This window comes from Emys orbicularis, chromosome 1, assembly GCF_028017835.1.
Source record: "Emys orbicularis isolate rEmyOrb1 chromosome 1, rEmyOrb1.hap1, whole genome shotgun sequence".
Taxonomy (NCBI): Eukaryota; Metazoa; Chordata; order Testudines; family Emydidae; genus Emys; species Emys orbicularis.
The window spans coordinates 248,413,389-248,437,406 of NC_088683.1; the positions used below are offsets into that span (position 1 = coordinate 248,413,389).

Here is a 24,018-nt window from a genome sequence, read left to right on the forward strand (position 1 = left end):
AACCTGTTCTTTCACCACTGAGGGCTGCTCACCTCCTCCCCATACTGTGTTGCCCAGTGCAGCAGTCTGGGAGCTGACCTTGCCTGTGAAGACTGAGGCAAAAGAAGCATCGAGTACTTCAGATTTTTCCACATCATCTGCACAAGGCTAGGACACATACCCAATACACTAAAGAGAAATTGTTCTGCACTATTAGAAATATTTATCTGCTAGAAGAAATACTAAGCAGAAGATTCTTTTGCACTGCTCTGGTGGTTCCTCAGACCAAAGCTAAAAATTTCATAATAGTGAAGGTAATCCCAATCTCTCTCTTGGCTAAATGTTCTCTTTCTTGCATTCCTCAGGGTTCTGCAAGAGCTATTGCAGAGCACATAATGGCTGCTCCAGTTCCCTACAGACAATGCAATATGGGTCTCTAACACATTACTTTATAAAACTACTTAATTGTCTGAATTATGAAAAATATTATAAAGCCCAAATGTTATTCTATTCACTTTACTGTTGCCAAAAGTCAGGATTTCCGGATATAAAATATACTGCTGGCTGTGGTACACAAGGAACAGAACACACCGGTAGATTAATGCAATATAAAACAGTATTAGACAGATATTGGAGGTATGTTGTTCACAAAATGATTTATTAAAGCAAAGATTCTGATTGATACAGCACAGGTTCAGAATTATGGACTCTAGGAGAACTCAGAATAACTGTATTAGGACTAGTTTACCATACTATCCTCATTTTATCAAATTATAATGTCTTCTAGAACAGTGGACCCCAAATTGCAGGGCATGTCCCCCTAGGAGAGCATGGAGGAACATTGAGGGGGGCGCATGTGGTGCCCAGGCCAGTCCCCACAGGGGGAAGGGAAGGAGCACTACCCAGCCTCTCTCTGCCTCCACCCAGCTCTGCCCCCAGCTGCAGCTTCACTTCACCCCCTGCTCTACCCCAGCCCAGCTCTGGCCCCAGATGCAGCTTCACTCCGCCCCTTGCTCCATCCCCAGCCCAGCTCCAACCCCAGCCACAGCTCCACTCCGCCCCCTGCTCAGCCCAGCTCCATCCCCAGCCACAGCTCCACTCCATCCCCTGTCCATTTCCAGCCCAGCTCTGCTCTCATTCCCTCTCTGCTCCCAGGCCAGCTCTGCCTCTCGCCCCAGCTTCTTTCCCATCCCCAGTTCTGCCCTCAGCTCCACCTTCAGCCCCAGCTCCTCTGCTGAGCCAATCGTGCAGTATGGAGGGGAGGTGTGGACAGATTCCATTACTGGGGTGGAGGGAGGGGATGCGACAGGAAAACTATAGGCACCACTGTTCTAGAACAACAAAACTGACTTCAGAAAGTGAAATTATGCAAGAATACCAATATTGTTTCAGATAGCTGAGGCACATGATACAACTGCATAACTTGATATGTTGTCATTGTTTACATAAATGAATTTAAATAAACCTGTGTGTCTTATCAGAAGGCTTTTATTACTGTACTGATTTATCATAACCAGGGACCATGGATTTCTGAGATATTTCTATGTTTCTTTGTGTGGCAAGCTCATGTCCCCAAATCAAAAGACAACAGGCATATTAAAGACATGTTTTACTACTGTAGTGTCAGCAAAAGTAATAAAAGTCAATTCTGTTCCTTTGTTTTCAATTTAAAAATGAGGTTAACCCGTGACTGTGTGTTTTGAAAATGTATAGCCCACGGTCAGTTTTAACTTTAATTTATAAAGAGATAAAATAAAATAAAATAATATCAAAAGGTTGACAACTGCTATTTGCCACACATTTCTTTATAGGAGAAGCTGGTGAATCTTCATTGTTTTTGAAGATTTTTTCAAAATACTTCAGAATTTCCTGTATTCCTTCCCAACCCCTCTATATCCCCATTACATCTAACTCCTTTCCTCCTCCTCTTCTTTCTCTAGCCCTCCTCTCCTCCACGCTCCTTTTTCCTCTTTCTCCTCCTTTCGACTATCTTTGCTCAGATTAGCTAGCACTTCCAAAGTAAAGGTGGGGAGGGCGTTGAAAGAAAGCAACTGAGAACTGTTAGGAGGTTGTTTTGTTTGAAAAGCACTGGTATTGATGGATTAGGATACAAGTGTTACAATCTGATCTATTTTACATAACTATAGTATCAGAGGGGTAGCCGTGTTAGTCTGAATCTGTAAAAAGCAACAGAGGGTCCTGTGGCACCTTTAAGACTAACAGAAGTATTGGGAGCATAAGCTTTTGTGGGTAAGAACCTCACTTCTTCAGATGCAATTAATACTTCTGTTAGTCTTAAAGGTGCCACAGGACCCTCTGTTGCTTTTTACATAACTATAGGAGCATTATGGGTAACAGTTTTTCAACTAACATTTTCCAGGTTCTAAACTAACTTTTTGCAGATTTTGCCGTGGCCTCAGTATCAAAATAAACACGGACCTTGATTTGACTGCCTTTAAATTAATTACACTGTGGCAGCACACAGGCATTGAACCCATATCCCAGGGTATTTCCTTAAATACTCGGCCATCTTTCTTCTCAATTGGTCTAACTAAATTAGTCTAACTACTATATTATACTTCATCTGAAATAATACAGGGAATTAGGAGTAGTACAAAAACATACACTTGCCTTTCAAAGCGCTCTGTCCCCAGCTGCCTTTTGGTGATATCTAGCTCAGACTCTAGCTGAGTTGTTGTATTTCTGAGCTGAGCAAAATCTCGACTCTGGATAGCACTGTAAAGTACATAAAATTGTCATTTGATTCAGAAAAAAGGGGCGATTATAACCTTCCAAATATATGAATATACACAACTGATTAGTTATCAAGGGCAGCATTAGAGTGCAGTTCACATGAACAGTTTTTAAAAGGAGTTAAAAAAAATCTAAAGGGGAAACATATTGTATGGTACAGCTGCTGAATCAAAAGCAGGTATCAACTCTTGGACTTCTTCCATTTTTAAGAAGTTATTCAGGTGCTCTAACTGCTCAAAAATGCAAGTAAATAACCAATATACGTACATAAATCCCAAAGAGAGACAAAAATCACTTCTGCTCAGATAATCAAATAGTTTTCTCTCTTGGTCATTTACTCACAGTTTATTCTCAGCCAGAGAAAGCTGCTCTTTAAGAAGCTGAATTTCAGATTCCTTTTCTTGTTTGGCTATCTGAGACTGAAATTCTTTCTCTCGGTTGGACACCAGCAAAGATTCCAGGTTTTTCATAGAGATTCTTTCATTAGCTAGTTGTTTCCTCAGGAGTTCTACTTCAGAATGAGAAGACTCCCATTCACTCTGCAGCTGAAAGACAAAGATTTTCAGGTTTTCCATTTATACCTATTTAGCCTATTGACCATTCTTTAATATACTGCATTAATTTAAGATTACAGGATGGCTGCTGAAACCTAAATCATCTTTCCAGGTCTCAAATGCCCAACTTTCTACTACCCAACAGTCAAAAACTCCAGTTCCCTCTCCCCTCAATAACTTTTACAATGCAGTTCTATATAGGTCAATACAAAAATCTGCAGCACACTGAAAACTGAAAGTTTGGAAACAGCATAAACTTAATATGAAATAAATGGTATAAGGCATACTGTAATATGAGGAATACTGTAATAACAGTATTATTCATGATCACTTTAATTCATAAAAATTTCCAATTTTGAATATACTTCATGCTGCCATAGAATTTCCAATTTGTTGCTGATTTTTGCAATGGAATGCTGTAAAAAGTAGGGACCTGTGTGGCAGAGTACACATAGCTTTGCGTAAAGTGTACGTTAAACAGTGTGCAAAGCTAGAGACAGTTTCCAAACTTCTGTCCTTCCTCCAAAAACACTTCCCAGAATCTAATATACATTCAAGTTGCTTCCTTCTTTTCTGGAACTTTTCTCCCTCTCCACAATCACTAACAGCCCTCCTACTTGATGAGCTCATGGAAGGATCCAGCAAGTCTGGTAATCTCACATTACATCTCAGACAGCTTCAGTCAGACCTCATATATAGAGGGTAGTCAATAGGCAGACCACGGGCCTAATCCGTAGAGTCCTGCAAATCCGCAGCTATCCGCATTATATCCAAAGACTATTTTTGCGGATCGCGGATTGGATGCAGATACAAATTTTGTATCTTCATAGGGCTCTACTAATCTAGACTGCCAGATGCTTTTGAACAGACCCCAAAATCTTTTTATTTACTTATTATCATAATTTTCTCTGGAGTTTGGACCTTGACCAAGAAATTTGGACCTTGACAAAAAATAATTGACTACCCCCGTCATACAGTATAAGGCTTCCCCTGCACATCATATCTGAGTGTCCATTTGTTCTTTTGCTGGGGGCCTGAAGGACATTCACCAACTCACTGCTATGGCAATGTGCTGGCTATCAAACTTAGATATAAATTTGTAGTTGTTGCTACCTACCTACATCATACAAAAGAAGAAGAAGAAGAAGGCTTCCTCTATCAGAAGCATCTCAGAATGTACTGCACACTTATGATATGAAAAGCCTGCAGAACATGCAAGATTTGACTAGAACAATTGACCTATAGCCCAGCAAAGAGACTACCAGACCTCACAATGTTATCTTCAAAGGTAGCGGGTCTGTTATGGAGGAGAAGAAAGATAAAGGAGAATGCTGGAAGTCAGGGAAGGAAAAGAGGAATGATCTAGTGGTGTTGGAAGGAGGGACAAAAATAAAAATAAAGAAAGGATGATACAGGGAATGACACAGAGGAGGAATTATACTGAAAATATTTGAGTAGTATGAATAAGTGTCCATATTCTTCAGAGCTTATCCAAACTGAAGCTTTTGAAGTTTGTCTATCACCAACTTTAACTTCACAATGCTTGTGAAAATCAGGGCCAACAGAAACATACTATAATTATCAAGCATACTAAATAACCTTAGGGACAAGACAGCCTATACTCTACATCCTACAAGAGTCAAGTTTGGGCATCTCAACATTCCCTCTCGGAAACTTCTGTGTTAGCAGCCAGCTACTCCAAAGGAAGATGACACCAGGTGTACGGATTTAAAATCCAAGGCTCACATTATCATAAGTGACTAAGTGATTTTAGCTGCCTCAATTTCCGAGGTGTCCAATTTAAGACACCTCAAAGGGGCCTGATTTTCAGAAAGTATTGTATTTTCAGAGTATCTTCCCTCTGAAAACCTTTGGACATGCTTCAAGTCATCACCAGTCCTTTTGAAAATTTAGACCCAAGGCACCAAAAAAAATTTCTCTCTCTTATAAACTGAAATGTAATTTTTACATGTAAACTGTTCTTCCAGTACATATTATTTTACATACCCTTTCTACTTCTTGTGCTGTAGAGTTTAGTTGCCGATTTAGTAACTCTTTGCTAGAGTCTAATTTAATACAAAGCTCTTGTGTAGATGTGAGATCTGCAAGTATGGAGACTTTCTCCAGCTGCACATTCTGAAGCTCCTCTTCCATTTTCATAAGAGACTTGTTTATGGTAGAAATCTGTGACTTGTAGGCTTTTTCTGTTGTTAAGTGCTGCCAAAACAAATGGTCTAAGATAAGTAACAATTTGTACTGAAAATTATTTAACACTATCCAAAAACCTGATCTTATTAGAAAACAATCCATACTGTTTTTGAGAAACTTCCTATGGAAAATGAAAAAAAAACATGCACATTCTTTTGTAAAACGTCAGAACTTCTGAAAGATTCTAGAGTAAGTTTTAAAATAAACTTTTCACACCCCTTGTATCGAATAACTAAAAAAAAATCTTGTTTCTGATCATAAAGTTGTCACTGACATTTTGGAATCCCTATTTGGGATTTTGCAGTGCCTGTTGAGTGGATATCTTTAAAATTCTGCTTTCAGCCTTACATTCAGTTTCATAACAGAATCACTTATCTGAACAATAAAATAAATCCCGTCTTTCTATGTATAGAAAACAGACTGAAAAGGGAAAAAAAATCAATGATTATTTAAGATATTGTGAGTAATACTTACATTGCTGTCACTTGTAAAATGAGGCACTCCTATAGAAGTGACCAAAAAAAAAAAAATCACACCAAAGAAGCATTCCCAAGATGACAGCCACAGGTCTTCTCACTAACATCCTTGTTTAGGGCAAGCACATCCTGGTTTACCAGGTATGTCCATGGACGGTGCATGAATCGCCGGCTCAGGGAGGCTAGCTCTCAGCCCCACCCCTTCCGCCCACCCAAGGCCCTGCCCCTTCCACTCCCACCGGAGTCCAGAGGCTCTCCCCCCCCAAGTGCGGTCAACATCCCAGTCCTGCCCCAGGCTAGCCCCCTAGCCCCGGAGCACCAGGAAGGCGCGCGGCCACAGCCTCCCCAGCTTGGGAGGATGGGCAGTCCCAGCCCCAGAGCGTGGGAGGGCAAGCAGCGCACCGTCACAGCCTCCCCAGCCGGAGCACTGGGAGGCTGGAGCAGTACTGGAGCCGCTACACACAGGGAGCAGGGGGTGGGGCCACGCCTGGCTGTTTGGGGAGGCACAGCCTCCCCCAGCCTATGCAAACTGCCACCCATGGGTATGTCCCAATCTGAGGAGGCAGTGCCAGTGTCCTGCCCAGTTCTAGTGGAACTGAGATTTTGTTCCAGTTTTACTGGATCACCCAAACATTTGGTCCCACATTGTTAAAGGTATTTAGATGTTGCTACGCTCAGCATTGTAACTCCTAACTGATTTAGGAGCCTAAATCTCATTTTCAAATGGGAATTAGGCTCTTAGGAATCTAAATTCCATCAACAGCCTCCTAAATCAGTGGCTAACAGAATTCCAACCCATGCTACTACAAGATACAACACGGTCCAGGATTCTTCATAAAATTGTGTCTCTTATCCCACCTGTCCTTTGCAGTATGCAGTAGAAGTAGGTATTATACCAAATCTTTAAACAACTGCAGAGTTAAGATATAGCCAGGCATTGTTTAGGTTAGGGTGATTTTTAAGATACTATGCCACCTTACTTGCTCAATCTCTATTTCAAGGGACTCCATTCTTTCTTTCAGCCTGCGGCTCTCAGACTCTGTACTGAGGAGCATCAATCGGACAGAGCTGCAATCTCCCTCTGCTTGGTGGAATTTTGTTTCCCAGCTTTCTGCCTGTTCACTGGCTCTGTGGTAGCTCTCCGAAAGTTCAGAGTTCTCTCTCTCCTAAAATACAGAATCTGATTTTTTAAACTGATCTTCTGCATTAAGTAGGACAAAATAAATATGGGAAGCATAGTATCTACAGGGATGACACAAAGAGTCTGCCCTTTCAGCCAAGACATCAAATAAAAGGTTTCTCAAGAGGCAGAATGTTTTGTATCTGCTTACATTTATCTACTAGCTGCATTTTTAAGTTAAATGATAAAAATGAATTTCTTCAATACAGTGATATGCGTCATTCATGTTTTAAATTAAAAATTCCTGAACAGACAAATGATTGGAATAATTCCCTATTCCTGCAGATAAATGATTTTCAACTCTGTATACTGAATCCTAGAAATACCATTAAGTTACAAGTTCTAACATTTATAGATATTATTGAAATATACTTGGAATAGTTCATAGTGAGAAAAAAATGTAGTGAATTGTTACCACTTCATGGACTAATGTCAGCACTATTACTAATGGGGGCTGTGTGCCCATTCTGTTGTGTACAGCACTCCCCAAAACAATGGAGGCAAAGAATACCATGGGAGCACACAGATGATTGAGTTCAAGCATTCGCAAAAGTCCCTGGACAGTGATTAGATGCTACATTTCAGTCACTATTGATCCAATCTGGTATTAAACCAATGACCTGGAGATACAAGACACCCAGTCCCTGCATCATATAGTACCCCATCTTATGAACTTTGAAAAAAACCCGAACCACAAAAAAAACAGTAAAGTACACTTCTTCCTTGCTTGCCTAATGCAAAAGAAGTAAAACTGCAACTCAGCTTTTGTTACCCATATAGCTTTTTCTATCTGTCTCACCTACATACAAACACTTACTATAGAATTCAATGTGCTCTTCAGTCTGGCAATATCTGAGCTTGAATCCTGCGCTTTCAACTTCATATCATCAAGCTCATTATGACACTTTGCAAGTTTTTGGTGTAGAATCTGTGAAGAAAGATATAGTTTTTCCACAAGGTTAACACTCTTTATGCCTTTAGTTTCTTATTCCATTTTACTAGCAGGTAAATAGTGAATATTGCTTTGATGCATAGTTTTTTATGATTAAAAGTTGCAAAAAAATTATAAACTCAAACATTTCAGCTGTGCAAACACATATCAGAAAAATATTAACATGATGATTAGACTTCTAGTTAATCTTCACAGATTAACTTTTATAAAAAGTTTAGGAGGATATTTGAATCTGTTACAAAACAACATTCTGCAAAAAACATACATTAGCCAACTAAGACAAAAACAATTATTTATAAAAAGGAGCAGAGGTAACTGGTGCTAAAGCTCTTCAGCAAAAAGGTAGGGGAGAAGAGGTCAGCTCTTTGATAGGATTTTAAAAGGTTCTGATTTATTTGTGAGAGACAGTCCAGGATGAAACTGTTCCATAGGGCAAGAGCAAAATGATTAAAGCTACAAAGCACTTCCTGCTGGTCCAATAAAAGTTGACCGATTACATAATGCTGGCTTTCTTCCTTACTTCCAACTGCTTCCACAGGCAGCCTGACTCATCACTGCAAAGAAAAACCTGGAGCCCTGTAAAAGTAACTAGAAACAAGAAGGAGCAGCAAGCTTTGCTGTCTGTCAGTTGGTCTACACACAGAAATTACACCAATTAACAACACTAATAACACAGCCGTTTAAGAATGTCCACAGAAGGAGGGGTTGCACTAATTTAACAAAATCAATTTGGAAATATATTTAAATCAATGCAATTTCTGTGGGCAGATTAGGCCTACGTTAAACCACTGCTACTTAAGAAGAGAAGAGGAAACAGGAGCCTCCTTCAGCTCCTTTCTATCAAAACTATCTAGCACAAGCAAAAATAACTCTGCAGTGAAGGGGAAGAGGAAAACACTGAATGCTGGAGATGTCCTCTCAGCCATGGAGGAAATGGAGTTCCAGAGATTCATAGCCCCTTTAAAGGAATCACTGGAAGTTTACAGGCGTGAGCAAAAAGGCAAGAAAGAAGCAAGGAAAAACAAAAACAAGAAGGCAGACTTTGAGGAACAAGACAAGAGCAAAGAGGAGGAGAATGATGATGATGATGATCAGATGGAGGAGGAGGAGGAACAAAATGCTGATGAAGAGGAGGATAACTGAGCTTCCTGGAGAGACAGACATGCACATAGGTTGGGCTCTGTTCCTAGGGATATAAATACTGTAAATAAAAAGAAAGAATGTCAACAAGAGAAAAGAATAAAACGTTCAAGACATCAGAGAGAAGAGAACACCAGGTGACTGGGCAACATACCTAGAACAGTGAACCAAGTTGCAGGAAAGCATCTGCAGAGCAAAGAGGACAACCAGGCAACAGGGGAGAAGATGACCATACATGAGACAAGCATGTGCAAGAGAGAAGAGGAGCTAAAGGAACAGAACACTTGGGAGGGAAAGAAAGATGACAGTGTAATACTTATTTTTAAAAGGACAAAACGTTTGTCACCTTAAAGGCAACTAAAATACCAAATATTTTCTTAATATTACTTTTCCATGTATGCAATTGGTGTAGTGGCTCCTCAAGTTACCTCTCTGTGATCCACCCTATGAAAAAAATTGAGAATCCCTGACCTAGAAACTTATTTCACACCACTTGCAGATGAGGTATAGGAGAAAACAGGACAGACAGGACAGAGCTGAGATTAGAAACCAATCAGAAGATCTGAGTTTAGTTCTTTTGCATATAATAGCACAGAAATTACATGCAACACTTTGGGAAATATGCAATTTTACCTTTCAGCCTAGGTTTCTGTACATAGATATACCTGATTTTCCTTCTTAACTCTATGAAGTTGCTCCTGCAACCTGTCATTCTCCTGAGCTAATGATTCTCTGTCCCTGCCAGTCTGAGCAAGTTCATCATTGGTTTCATCCAGTTGTTGACGCAATCTGGTGATATCCTCCTCACAGATGCATAGAGCTTCAGTAGACTGTCTATGCAGCAAATAAGGCAGGATGTAATAAATATTTCAATATAACAATAATAATTAGCCTAACAAGAGTGATATATTTCCAAGGAGTCAAAGAGATTACAAATAAACATTAAACAAAAACAGGTATAAAATAGAAAGTCACATTTAATAAGGTAATAAACTAATAATAATTTATTTGTTAACACATTTAGATTTCAGTGGCTAGTGTGATACAGCAGGGCCAAAGAGCAGCAGGAGAGTGATTTTTTTTTTTAAAGTAGCTCCACATCCCACAGGAGAGTGATCTTATTGGGTGCTGGGAAGTGGGTGGGCACAAGCTCACCCTCTGCTAAAGGCCCCTTCCCCAGCCTGGGGAGGAGCTACGGAATCCAACTCAACTAAATACAGGGGACAACGAAAAAACAAAACAGGAACAGGTGTGGGGGTCAAAGGGCCAAAACTAGGGAACCGGAAGGGGACACTGAGCAGAGAACCCTGGACAGTGCCCACTGCTCCTCAAAAGTGTCCAAAGGAGCTAGCAGACGCCACCCAGAGGAACTCTGCCCGGATGCGTGAACGGATAAAGGAATGAAAACAGGCCCCACAGTTGCAGAGCCCCCCCCTCAGCCAACCTCCTCTGCCTGGTGTTATAAATGGCCACCTTGGCCATAGCTAGGAGGAGGTTGACGAGGAGGTCCCTCGACTTCATGGGGCCATGGATGGGGTGTGTATAAACAAACAGGTGCAGGGAAAAGTGCAGCCAGAACCTCAACAAGAGGTTTCTGGAGGTGCTGGAAGAGGGGCTGCAACCTGGCACACTGCAGATAGACATGCGCCACGGTCTCCCTCACACCGCAAAAAGGGCAAGCATCGGGAACAGGGGTGAACCACACTAGGTACATGCCCGTGCTCACTGCTCCATGAAGGAGCCGTCAGCTAACGTCCCTGGCGGGCCATGGAACCAAGATGGAATACAGGCTGGCCCACTGGGGTCCCTCATCCGAGACAGCTGGTAGAAGGTCCCGCCGCTTGATGTTGGGGTGGGACACGAGTGTAAGGAATGAAAAGTGTGGAGCACAACTGTGTAAAGATGGTCCCATGGTGTGGTTCGGAAGCGAACCAGCTGCAAATCGTGCAGCCGGCTCGGGGTACAAAGGGGTGGGGGCTGAGAGGGCTCAAGGGGCAGGGGCCTGATGAAGAGATCTGGAGGGCCTGGGGTGAGGGGCAGGCGGGGGATACCCTCTCACAGGACCCGCTTGAGGAAAGACCTAGAAGTGGGCTATAAGGCTCCCTCCACCTCCCAAAGTATGCGCCGGGAGGTACCAAGGGTGGAGAGCCCCATGCTTCTGCCGAGCGCATAGGGATCCACCCAGTCCCCCCGGTCGTAGTCCAGGAGGTCTCCGATTGTGGTAACTTCTGCCAGACCAACCTCTGGCACACTGAGGGTGACACTGCCACCTGCACATGAAGATGAAGATCTGCCCCCCTCGGTGGCCGCCACGGACCTGGTAGCTGAAACCAGCTTCCAGGTCCAGAGGAGGTCCTGGAAGAAGCCCGGCAGCTCGGAGAGGTCTCGCGGAAGACCTCTCGGATAGAGATAAAAGAGCTGACAGTCATATTGGAGCCCTCGGAGGTGGTGGTGCAAGGCGTGTGCCAACGTACTCCACGCCGAGCTATCTGCACCATAAAGGAGTCTCTGCAGGGCCTGGAGGCGGAAGACGTGGACCTGGTGTGCCTGCGCAGACCTGTCCTCCCTTCTCCAGGGGAAGATGCAGAACCCCCGCAGAGACCCAGTGCAGCCCTGGGCCAAAAAAACTCCAGAACCAGCTTCTGGAGCCGGGCCAAGAACCCCAGGGCTGAGTACAGGGTGTTGAGCCAGTGCCAGAGCATGGACAGGACTAGCTGATTGAGCACCAGTGCCCTCCCCGAAGGGAGAGGCACCGGAGCAGTCCTGCCCACCTCCGTAACTGCTCAACCACTCTGCCCTCCAAATTGTGCCAGTTCTCCAGCGCAGAAAATTAAACACTGAGATAGAGCAGTGGACCCGCGCCCCACCGAATGGCCTGAAGCGAGGGTGGGAGGGAGCTTGCCTGCCACCCGACCATCAGGCCAGAGCTCTTGACCCAGTTGACCCGGGCGGAGGAGGCCGCCGAGTACAGCTTGGCAGGCCTCCACCCACACCAGGTCGCCTGGGTTCTGGACCATGAGGACCATGTAATCGGCGTACGCTGACAGGACCAGCTGCATCTCTGGCTCATGGAGCACCATCCCTGTCAACCTCTTTCAGAGGAGGTGGAGGAAGGGCTCAGCTGGCCTGACAGTGGGCAGCCTTGACGCACTCCTCGCCGGAAGCTGACGGGTTTGGTCAGGGTCCAGTTGAGCCTGACCAAACACTCCACAAAGGTGTACAGCACCTGGAGAAAACCCACAAATCGGGGCCTGAAGCCAAACACCCACAGACTGCCCAGGAGATACCCATGGTCCATCCGGTCAAATGCCTTCTCCTGATCCAAAGACAGGAGGGCGAACAACAGACCATCTCTACGCCCAAGCTCAAGGAGATCCCGGGACAGTGTAGGTCTGGTCAGGATGGACCACGTCCGCCAGCACAGACCTCAGTCGTAGCGAGATGACCTTCGCCAAGACCTTATAGTCCGTGCTGAGGAGCGAGATGGGATGCCAATTTCTAAGCTCGCGGAGCTCCCCCCTTTTCGGAAGCAAGGTGAGCATGGCTCACCTGCACGACAGAGAGGGGAAACCCACTCCCCAAGGACTCAGCCCAGACGTGGCAAGGTCCAGGCCAAGGACATCCCAGAACATGCAGTAGAACTCCATGGTCAGCCCGTCCATGCCCGGAGATTTATTGGTGGGCATGAGATGGAGGGCTTCCAAGAACTCGACCAGAGTGAGAGGCAGCTCCAGCCGGTCTCAGTCACCCACGCTGGCTGTTGGGAATTTGTCCCAAAGCACCCTGCAGTCATTGGAGTGGGTCAGATCCACGGAGAAGAGGCTGGCGTAGAAGGCCCTGGTCCTCTTACGCATCTACACCGGATCCGTGAGGGGGGCACCGTCCTCCGCCAAGAGGCGCATGATGTGCTTTTTCGCCCCCCTCTTTTTCTCCAGGGCGTAGAAGAAGTGGGAGCTGCGATCCATCTCCCACAGGAGACAGATGCAGGATCGAACAAAGGCACCCTGGGCCCGACACAGGAAAGTGGTATATAAAGATGGGAGGTATATAAACCCCAGGATGATCAGAGCCTTATTCCCTGTGGACTGCGGAGAGATTACTACAGGTTAATTAGAGCACCTGGAGCCAATTAAGGCCCTGCCAGAGGCCTAATAAAAAGCCCTGCTTCAGTCAGATATGAGAGGGGAAGGAGAGCTGACTGTAGTTTGGAGGAGTACTGTTGTTGACCAGAGGATCAGAGCACCAGGGGAAGGGAAACCCTGCTCAAGCAGAGCAGGGTGATTCCCCAGGCGCAGAGGACCAAGAGAAACCCTGCCCAAGGGGAGAGAGGTCAGGAAGCCTGGGAAGCTGAAGGGGAAGAGTAGAAGCTAGCCCAGGAGAAAGAATTACAGCTTCAAGTGCTTAGTCACTGTCCATAGGGCCCCTGGGCTGGGACCAGGAGTAGAGGGCGGGCCCGGGTCCCTTCCCCCCTCCTTTTCCCTCTCCCATCAGGGCACTAGCGGAACCATCAACGCCCAAGAATAGGGTTCAAGAGGTGGTGCCCTGACGCATCACACAAAGGAAAAGCACGGGACCCACCATAATAGCGTTGACCATTTGCCACACTAGGCTAACAATGCAATATTTTCACAGATTTTATAGTAGTCAGACTAAAACCTCTATGATGTTGTAACTGGAATCTGAGACTTACTTTGATGATTGCTCCATCTCAGAAATGAGATCCCTCAAACCTGAAATGGTCTCGTCCTTGAAAAGAGATTAAAAAGTTCAGTAAACCTGTTTCTCCCCAGTTAATAAATGAAAAGGATTGAGCAAAATCAGAAATACTGCTTTTCTGGCTCAGTTAGCTCTTCAGTATTTCAGTGCTTGATGTAATTGTCTACACTGAAACTCATTCTGGTTTTGCAAAACTTCACCTACTTGCCACTGGGGAGTGGAGGAACCAATAATATTAACTTCTGCAGAATCTAAACTTTCTTTCCTTTTTTTTTTAGAACTTACATTTCCTCATCCTCCATGGTTACAAAGATAATCTCCTGAATGTGAACCAAATGCTAGCAGACACAGTGCTGTCTTCCCAAGACTGCTGACAATTAGCACTATCTTCTCATAGCTTTCCTATAGTGCAGCTAAATGAAAACTAACTAGAGTGTCAGCTTTTATTGCTGCCATTTAATTCTGCTGACAGCCCGGAAAGCAGGGATACCAACAATAATCAAATCAATTTCATTTTGCTGCAGAAAGAGGAGGCTTGGAAAGAGGACCCAAAACTGGATGGAGACACTTTCCCATATTGGAGCAAAACATGATGACCTTGCATGCTGATTCACTGGTACAAATTCATTGATGATTCAGGGGCCCCATTCTCTTCAAAGAGAAACAATTCTTAAATGAACAATCCTTTTTCATAAAGCTTTAATGTCAGGAAAGTTGTTGCCTATGCTGTTAGCTTACAGACCATTCTGCAAGGTACTGAACATCCTTAAAATGATTTAGTTAAAACTGGTGCAAATCCCTGTGTAGACAACTTTATTATACTTTAAGAGTGATTTATTTCAATTTAGGTTAAACTGATGCCAAATCAACTTAAACTAAACTGAACACGTCAAAACTGAAATAAGAGTGTCCACACAGAGGTCTGCACCAGTTTTAATTAAATCAGTTTAAATTCATACCTTAAATTAAACCAGTGCAATTTTCTCATATAGACAAGCCCTTAGGGTGCAAAGGATGTTGTTATTCAGAGCCAACTGCAATAAAAGAGGGCAATGCAATTTTGGGCTGAATAAACAAAGGCACAATTCATGGGAGAGGGAGGAAATAGACCCTTTCTATATGGCTCTGGTATAAACAAAGCAGGAATTAAGTGTTCAGCTAGTCAATCCCATCTTTTGGGGGGGAGGGATAGCTCAGAGGTTTGAGCATTGACCTCCTAAACCCAGGGTTGTGAGTTCAATCCTTGAGGGGGCCACTTAGGGATCTGGGGCAAAATCAGTACTTGGTCCTGCTAGTGAAGGCAGGGGGTGGGACTCGATGACCTTTCAGGGTCCCTTCCAGTTCTATGAGATAGGTATATCTCCATATATTTAAGTGTCCAGAACTGGAGGGAGTTTAGAAGAGAGCAATAAAATGATCATGGTGCTGGAAAGAGTTAGAAGGAAAGTTTAAAAGAGATAAATATGTAATACTTGGTTACATAAAACTGAGAGTATGTGATTGTAGTTCAGACATACTCATGTGAGCTTTACCTGAGACTAGCATTGCTAAAAATAACAGTGTAGAGGCGGTGGTATGGGTTTCATTGCCCCACCTGGAAGAGAGGGTTACTCACCTTCTGCAGTAACTGAGGTTCTTCGAGATGTGAGTCCCTGTGGGTGCTCCACTTTAGGTGATTGTGCGCCCTGCACCTATAGTTGGAGAATTTCGACAGCAGTACCTGGCTGGGCTGCACATACGCTCTCCCTGTCTCGCGCCTGCAACGGCAATTAACTAGTGCTGTGCAGCTCCCCCACCCAGTTCTCTCTCTATCGCAGAGGACTTACTTACAACTCTGAAGTAGAGGGGAGGGTAGTGGAGCACCTACAGGGACTCACATCTTGAAGAACCTCAGTTACTGCACTATGTGAGCAATCCTCTTCCCCCTCCCCCCCCGAGTGGAGTCCCTGTGGGTGCTCCATTTTAGGCGACTGTAGAGCAGTGCCCCTCAGGGGAAAGGAGGGACTTCGGAGTTAGGTCTGAATGGACGATAAGACCATGTGGAGTGTGTTCTAACACATGAGGGGGGTTATAGGTCATGTTGTTGGTAACAGAGCTGAATGCAATCTGAAATCCATCTGGAAAGTCTGTGCTTAGAGATGGGTTTGCCTTTGGAGCGGTCCACGGTGGAAAGGAACAATCTAGGAGTTTTCCTGAACAATCTGATCCATTCAAGATAAAGAACTAGCACCCTTCTGACGTCCAGGGCATGGAAAATTGCTTCTTGCCTGTCCTTGTGAGGTTTAGGGAAGAACGTGGGAAGATGGATAGGTTGATTGATGTGGAAGGAAGAAGGGACTTTCAGCAAAAATTTGGGGTGAGGTCACTGACCTTGTTTTTGGAAAAAAACTGTATAGGATGGTCCAGCCATAAGAGCACCAATTTCTCCCACGTCTCGCAGACATGATGGCAACTAGGAAGGCCACCTTCAAGGAAAGATGTAGAAGAGAACACGTGGCCAAAGGTTCGAATGGGGCAATTGTGAGAGATCGAAGCACTAAAGTCAGGTCCTATGGGGGCACTGGGGCTCTGGATAGAGGTTGCATACTCCCTGGAGGAATCTTTTGGTAACTGGGTGAGCAAAGACTGAAACGCCGTCCACTTTGTCATGGAATGTTGTAATGGCTTCCAGATGCACCCGCAGTGAAATCATTAAAAGGCCGGCTTTCTTAAGGTACAGCATGTAGTCCAGGACCACTGGTATGGTAGAGGTGGTGGTGCTGATTTTTTTATTTAGGCACCACATGTGGAATCTCTTCTGTTTGTGGAGGTACGCAGCCGGTGTAGAGGGCCTTCTGCTGTTTAGCAGGATGTCTTTAATGTCCTCAGAACAAGTTGTCTCCTCGCCCTGGAATCATTGAGGAGCCAGGCTGTGAGATGGAGTGACCCCAGGTTTGGAAGCAGAGTCTGACCCGTGTCCTGAGAGAGGACATTTGGAAGAAGCAGGAAGAGACGTGGGGGGCATGATGACATCTGTTTCAGGTATGGGTACCAGGTTTGTCTGTGCCATGCTGGTGCTATCAGAATGACTTTGGCTTGATCGATTCTGATCTTGTGCAGGACCCTGGACAGCAATGGGGTGGGAGGAAAAGCATACAGGAGGGGTGCGTGCCATGAAATGAAAAAATGTGTTGCCGCTGGATCCTGATCCCAGTCCCACGCTGAAGGAAAAAGCTGGACATTTGCTGGGTTTTTCTGGCATATAGGTCTATTGCGGGGCACTCCCATAGTTGAAATATGACTGGATCACGGAGGTGTTGATTTCCCACTTGTGGTCGTTCGAGAACCTTTGACTTAATGCGTCGGCCATGATATTCTGAGACCGAGGCAGGGAGGTGGTTGATATGGTGACATTGTGTTGTATGCACCATGTCCAGAATTTTATGGCCTCCGTACATAGGAAGTGGGATCTTGCTCCTCCCCATTTATGTGGAACATGCAGGTTACATTGTCCGTCATGATCTGTATGTTTTTGTCTTTGATCAGAGGCATGGAGTGTGCACAGGGATTGTGATCTGTGCGTAGTTCCAGTACATTGATGTGGAGTGTTGATTTGGAAAGAGACCATCTTCTCTGTACTGTGAGCTTGCGTAGGTGGGCACCCCCACCCCAGTAGAGAGGCATCCATTGTGATTATCAATTCGGGAGGAGGCTGAAGGAAAGGGACACCTGTGTAGATGTTGTGCGGGTGAGTCCACCATTGTAGCGAGTCCTTGACCTTCATTGGCATACTCAGAATTTTATTCAAATTGTGTTTGTGTGCCATGAACACTGTCTTGAGCCAACTCTGCAAGCAGTGCATGTGCAGCCTGGCATGTTTCACCATGTATGTGGTCACCACCATGTGACCTAATAGCTGAAGACTGGTCCTGGCCAATATCCTTGGGCTGTGCACTGAGGTACTGATGAGGTTCATTAGAGTGGTGAATCTCTGAAAAGGTAATGATGCGGGTATTTCTAGAGAATTTAGGTGCACAATGATAAAGTCCAGTTTCTGGACTGGCATTAATGTGGACTTTTGGATATTTATTTGAGACTGGTGAAGAATGACATTGTCTGGTGCATGGCTGCGACGGCTTCTGCCCAAGTGTGAGCCTTGATTAGACAGTCATCTAAGTAGGGGTATATCATGACCCCGTGCTTGCGAAGGTGAGTTGCTGCCAGAGCAAGGACTTTAGAAAATGCTCAAGGAGCCGTGGAGGATAGTACTGTATATTGGAAATGGTCCTGTCCCAGTACGAACCGAAGAAATTTCCTGTGTGTAGGGCATATAGTAATGTAAAAATATGCATCTTGCAGGTCGGGGGCTGCAAACCAATCCCTTTGCTCCAGTGCTAGAATGATTGTAGCTAACGTAACCATCCTGAATTGTTGTGTTCTGACGAATTTATTTAGCTTCCTGAGATTGAAGACGGGTCTCCATCCTCCAGACTTCTTTCAGGTTAAAAAATAATGGGAATAGAAGCCCTTCCCTCTGTGATGTACCGGAACTGGCTCTACCGCGCCCATTTGTAGGAGATGCTCCACTTCCTGTCTCAGGAGGGGCTCCTAATAGGGGTCCCTGAAGGAGGACGGGGAGGCAGGGTGGATAGAAGAGATGAAGAGGAACTGGATGGCATAACCAGTCTTGATGATTTCCAGTACACATCTGTTGGAGGTGATGGTTCACCAGTTTGGTTAGAACGGTGTTAGACAATTGATAAAGGGATGGTTGGTGGGAGGTAGCGTTGGCAGCAAAAGTTGGGGGAGGTCTGGCAAGCCCTTGACCAAACCTTCAAATCTGCTGTTTAGAGGTTGATTGTTAAGCTGTGGTGGCTTGGGAGGAGCTTAGTCTGCGTCTGGGTGGTCTCTGTCTGTGCCTCTGGTTATCCTATTGTCTCGGCTGCTGTGTGTATGGGGCCTGTCTGGGGCGCTGTGATGTATAATACCTGCCTCGTTTGCGTTTTGTTGCAGGTGTACAGATGCCAAGAGACCTGATCGTGGCCCTCAAATCTTTCAACGAATGGAGCAACTTGTCGGTCTTGGCGGCGAACAGTTTTGGACTCTCGACAGAAGGTTCTCCACAGTGGCTTGGACCTCCCTAGGGAAGCCTGACAGATGAAGTCAAGAGGCTCGGTGCATTACTATGGCGGTGGCAATGGTCCTTGCTGCTGTGTCAGCAGAGTCCAAAAGAGGCTTGGAGGGCAGTTCTAGCTAAGAAATGGCTCTCAGAAATGAACAATGTAAACTACTCTTTTGTCATCTAGTATGTAGTCAATAAAGTCAGAAAATTTTTAATAGTTTATATGGTCATACTTCGCCATAAGGGCTTCATAATTGGCAATCCAGAAGTGGTGTCGCTGATTAATACGCCTTGCGACCAAGTAAGTCCAGTCTTTTCCACTCTTTATCATAAGGGGTGGTTCTAGAGTAATGCTCTTTGCCCCATTCGTTAACTGCATCGATTGCCAATTAATTTGTCTGAGGGTGTATGAATAGAAATTCCATCCCTTTTGAAGGGATGTAATATTTTTTGTCCACTCTCTTACATGTGGCTGGGATGGTAGCAAGGGTCTGCCAGATATTTGCGGTGCATTCCATGATTGCTAAGTTAATCGAAAGGGCAATCTTGGAGGAGGTGGACATGTGGAGTATGTCCAAGAGCTCGTGGATGTGACCCTGAGACTTCCTCTAGGGTTATCTGGAGCATCGTCGCTATTCTTTTGAAGAGCTCCTGGAAATTCCTGAAATCATCTCCAGCAATAGGCGTAAGGGGCATAACAGTCTCATCTGGTGAGAATGAAGTGCAGGTGGCAGGAGCTGCCTCCTGAGCTAAAACTTCTTCCGTCTCCTCAAGGCTCTGTTCGGGAGGGGCAGCTGGTGGCACTGTGGATCTTGGTGAAGAGTGCCTATGTACCTCGCAGTGCCACTTAGGGGTTTGGGGTAAAACTGTCTATAAGCTGCCCCTGGGTCCCAGAATGCCCATTGAGGTGGTAAGGGCATATATGGGGGCCCCAAGGGGTGACCATACCACCCTTGCAATTCAGACCCTGGCGGAGGCTTAGGACACTCCTGATGTGCGGACTGAACTCTGCCTTGCATAGGTGAAGAGTGTTGGGAGGAGAGAGCCTCCCCTTCCTCCTCCTCACTAGAGAAAGGAGAAGTGGCTCTAGTTGGCGGAGTGAGCAGTAGTGAAAGTACCGAAGCAGTATCGGAACTGAAGAGAAGTGATTCCGGTACCGGGGCAATTTTCAGATCCTTCAGAGCAAGGAACTGTTGAGGCTGTGGTACCATTTGAGGTACCTGTGTGAAAAGTGGTATAGAGAATAGGGGACCTTGTGGTACGGGTAGGAAAGGAGCTGACAGATAGTGTGGCAATGTGTGGTGCAGTGTCTGTGCTATTCAACATAGGGCCAGCAGGTGGTGCTGTTGCCTTTTGTACTGCAGAGTTGCTCCATACCAAGCACTTTTTCTGTGCTGCCTGTGCCGAATGGAGGAGGCGGTCTTCTGCCTGCCCTTCTTCTTAGAGCCTGCCCGCTTAGGGTCTGCGGCTGTGACGGTACCACCAGTACCGGAGGTCCTTGCTGACTCAAAGGTACTAAGCTGCGGGGTGGTTGGTACCGATCTAGTGGATAGAAGTGGGGAACGTTCCCTCTTTGACGTGGTCTTGGTAGGGTTTGTGTTAGTTCTCCTCTTTCCAAGTACTTTAGGAGACAGGTCCCTTTCTTGTGGTGTGGAGGAGAGGGGTCTGTCGGAAGCCGCCTATGGTGATAGGGCGGCAGGAGAAGTTTGTTAGCTCGGGCCTGAGGCAGGACAGAGGGACTTCTCCAATAGGATAAATTTCAGTTTAAGGTCCCTCGCTTTCCTAGTCCATGTCTTAAGATTGTGGACTGGCAATGGGTGGACTTCTGGGGCACATGAGTTTCCCCCAGCCACCGAACACATTGCAAGCGTCTGTCAGAAAGCAGAATTGCCTCACAAGAGGAGAGGCAGCGTTTAAAGCCAAGTGACCCTGGCATTCTGAGGGAAATTAATGTGCCTTAAGGGGACGAAAGGAAAAAAGTTTTGGATTTTTTTTAAAATGGGGATAAAAAGAAATAAAAGGTTCTTAACCAACTAACCTAACTGCACTAAACTACTTGACTAAACTAAATCTGAGGTAAAGCGAGTACACACGCTGCTGGTGCTCCGACTCAGACCACGGGAGATTGAGAAGGAACGGGCGCGGGGGAGGAGCCACACATCACTAGTTAATTGCCGCTGCAGGTGTGAGGCGGGGAGAGCACATGTGCGGCCCAGCCAGGTAGTGCGGTCGAAATTCTCTGACTAGAGTCGCAGGGCACACAATCACCTAAAGTCGAGCACCCACAGGGACTCCACTCGAAGAAGAATTCTGGGTACCTACTTGCATTGCGGACACATCTACACTGCTACTTTTAGCAATGCTAGCATGGGTATATCTACCTGGGTTGCAATCACACCTTGGACTGCAGTAAAGACACACCCCAAGGGGAGATGTTGAATGCTTGAGCCCTGTGAAGGGCCCATTTGTACTACAAACTGGAAATATACGGTAACCATTTCAAGGGATAACGAAGTTGTAACTACATCACCAATTTGGTTGTATTTGTTACATAAATGGGCCCTAGAAGAGAAAATAAAGTCTGAATTTCAAGAAAAAGTTTCTGAATGTGAAACTTATTAGCCTGTTAGTCTGCTTCACCCAAGGAAAGTGGTGAAAATCCCATCTCTTGGCATTTTTAAAATTAGACTGTACAAAACACTAAGAATGGGGAGCTCAACACTGGCCTAACTCAGTTGCTATTGAAGTCAATGGGAGTTTTTTATGGACTTTAATGGGAGCAGAATTTAGCTAACACTGAGCACTTTTGAGGATCCCAATGATGAGGTGGGGGATCCTAAAGGGTCCTTTGCATATATAACTATTATGAAAAATGTTTTAAAACTAATGAATCAATAATAAATTATATAGAAATTTACTTGCAAGAACATACTTTCATTGCCAGGGTTTCTTGAAAGGAAGAAATTTTCTCATTTTTTTCATCCACACATTCTTGTAAAGAGTCCTTTTCTGTATCCAGTTCAGCAATAGTTTCTTTGAGAATATGGACTTCTTGTTGTTGTGCAAGATTTTGTTTCGAAAAGTTATCTGCACATATAATCATAAAGGCCTCATTTTTATTAACTCAATTTAAAATAATTATTTTCCATTTCACATAGCTTGATACACTTCTAAACCACAAGAAAACACAACTAAGGCCAAGAACCAGCAAAGCACTGAAGCATGATGATAGGGACAGAAATAGTCCCACTAATGTCAATGGGACACCAATGTATACCCCAAATTAAGAAACATGGTAAAAAAACTAAAAAAGAGCCACCGTGGCTTAACAACTATGTAAAAGAAGCAGTAAGAGATAAAAAGACTTCCTTTAAAAAGTGGAAGTCAAATCCTAGCTAGGAAAATAGAAAGAAGCATAAACACTGCCAAATTAAGTGTAAAAATGTAATAAGAAAAGTCAAAGAGGACTTTGAAGAATGGCTAGCCAAAAACTCAAAAGGTAATAACAAAATGTTTTTTAAGTACATCAGAAGCAGGAAGCCTGCTAAACAACCAGTGGGGCCCCTCGATGATAGAGATAGAAAAGGAGCGCTTAAAGACGATAAAGTCATTGCGGAGAAACTAAATGAATTCTTTGCTTCAGTCTTCACGGCTGAGGATGTTAGGGAGATTCCCAAACCTAAGCCGGCTTTTGTAGGTGCAGGGCCGGCTCTGGCTTTTTTGCCGCCCCAGGCAAAAAAGCCTCCGGCCGCGCCCCCCCCCCCCCCCCGAGTGGGGGGGGGGGGCGGCCGGAGCCCTGGGAGGAGGGCGGAGTGCCCGGCTGGGGCTCCGCTCTCCCCGGCGGCCAGAGCGCCGGGGGGAGGGCGGAGTGCCCGGCCGGGGCTCTGCTCTCTCCGGCGGCCAGAGCGCCGGGGGGAGGGCGGAGTGCCCGGCCGGGGCTCTGCTCTCTCCGGCGGCCAGAGCGCCGGGGGGAGGGCGGAGTGCCCGGCCGGGGCTCTGCTCTCTCCGGCGGCCAGAGCGCCGGGGGGAGGGCGGAGTGCCCGGCCGGGGCTCTGCTCTCTCCGGCAGCCAGAGTGCCGGGGGGAGGGCGCAGTGCCCGGCCGGGGCTCTGCTCTCCCCGGCGGCCAGAGCCGGAGCGCTGCGCCGCCCCCTTCCAGGTGCCGCCCCAAGCACAAGCTTGGTGGGCTGGTGCCTGGAGCCGGCCCTGTGTAGGTGACAAATCTGAGGAATTGTCACAGATTGAAGTGTCACGAGAGGTGGTTTTGGAATTAATTGATAAACTTAACATTAACAAGTCACCGGGACCAGATGGCATTCACCCAAGAGTTCTGAAAGAACTCAAATGTGAAATTGCGGAACTATTAACTAGGGTTTGTAACCTGTCCTTTAAATCGGCTTCTGTACCCAACAACTGGAAGTTAGCTAATGTAACACCAATATTTAAAAAGGGCTCTAGAGGTGATCCCGGCAATTACAGACTGGTAAGTCTAACGTCGGTACCGGGCAAATTAGTCGAAACAACAGTAAAGAATAAAATTGTCAGACACATAGAAGAACATAAATTGTTGGGCAAAAGTCAACATGGTTTCTCTAAAGGGAAATTGTGTCTTACTAATCTATTAGAGTTCTTTGAAGGGGTCAACAAACATGTGGACAAGGGGGATCCAGTGGACATAGTGTACTTAGATTTCCAGAAAGCCTTTGACAAGGTCCCTCACCAAAGGCTCTTACGTAAATTAAGTTGTCATGGGATAAAAGGGAAGGTCCTTTCATGGATTGAGAACTGGTTAAAAGACGGGGAACAAAGGATAGGAATTAATGGTAAATTCTCAAAATGGAGAGGGCTAACTAGTGGTGTTCCCCAAGGGTCAGTCCTAGGACCAATCCTATTCAACTTATTCATAAATGATCTGGAGAAAGGGGTAAAAAGTGAGGTGGCAAAGTTTGCAGATGATACT

The 24,018-nt window shown here is 45.4% G+C and overlaps 1 protein-coding gene across 1 annotated transcript in view; it reads right to left on the minus strand.

The window, feature by feature from the left end:
- The window catches only part of TSGA10 (testis specific 10), a 58,755-nt gene that overhangs the window by 4,259 nt on the left and 30,478 nt on the right, over positions 1–24,018 (minus strand). Inside the window, exons 11-18 of the mRNA XM_065418360.1 lie at positions 21,993–22,147; positions 13,934–13,989; positions 9,909–10,077; positions 7,969–8,079; positions 6,952–7,137; positions 5,295–5,504; positions 3,076–3,278; positions 2,611–2,715 (exon numbers count right to left, since the gene is read on the minus strand). Of these exons, the coding sequence (XP_065274432.1) occupies positions 2,611–2,715; positions 3,076–3,278; positions 5,295–5,504; positions 6,952–7,137; positions 7,969–8,079; positions 9,909–10,077; positions 13,934–13,989; positions 21,993–22,147 (1,195 nt within the window). The remainder of the gene's footprint in view (positions 1–2,610; positions 2,716–3,075; positions 3,279–5,294; positions 5,505–6,951; positions 7,138–7,968; positions 8,080–9,908; positions 10,078–13,933; positions 13,990–21,992; positions 22,148–24,018) is intronic.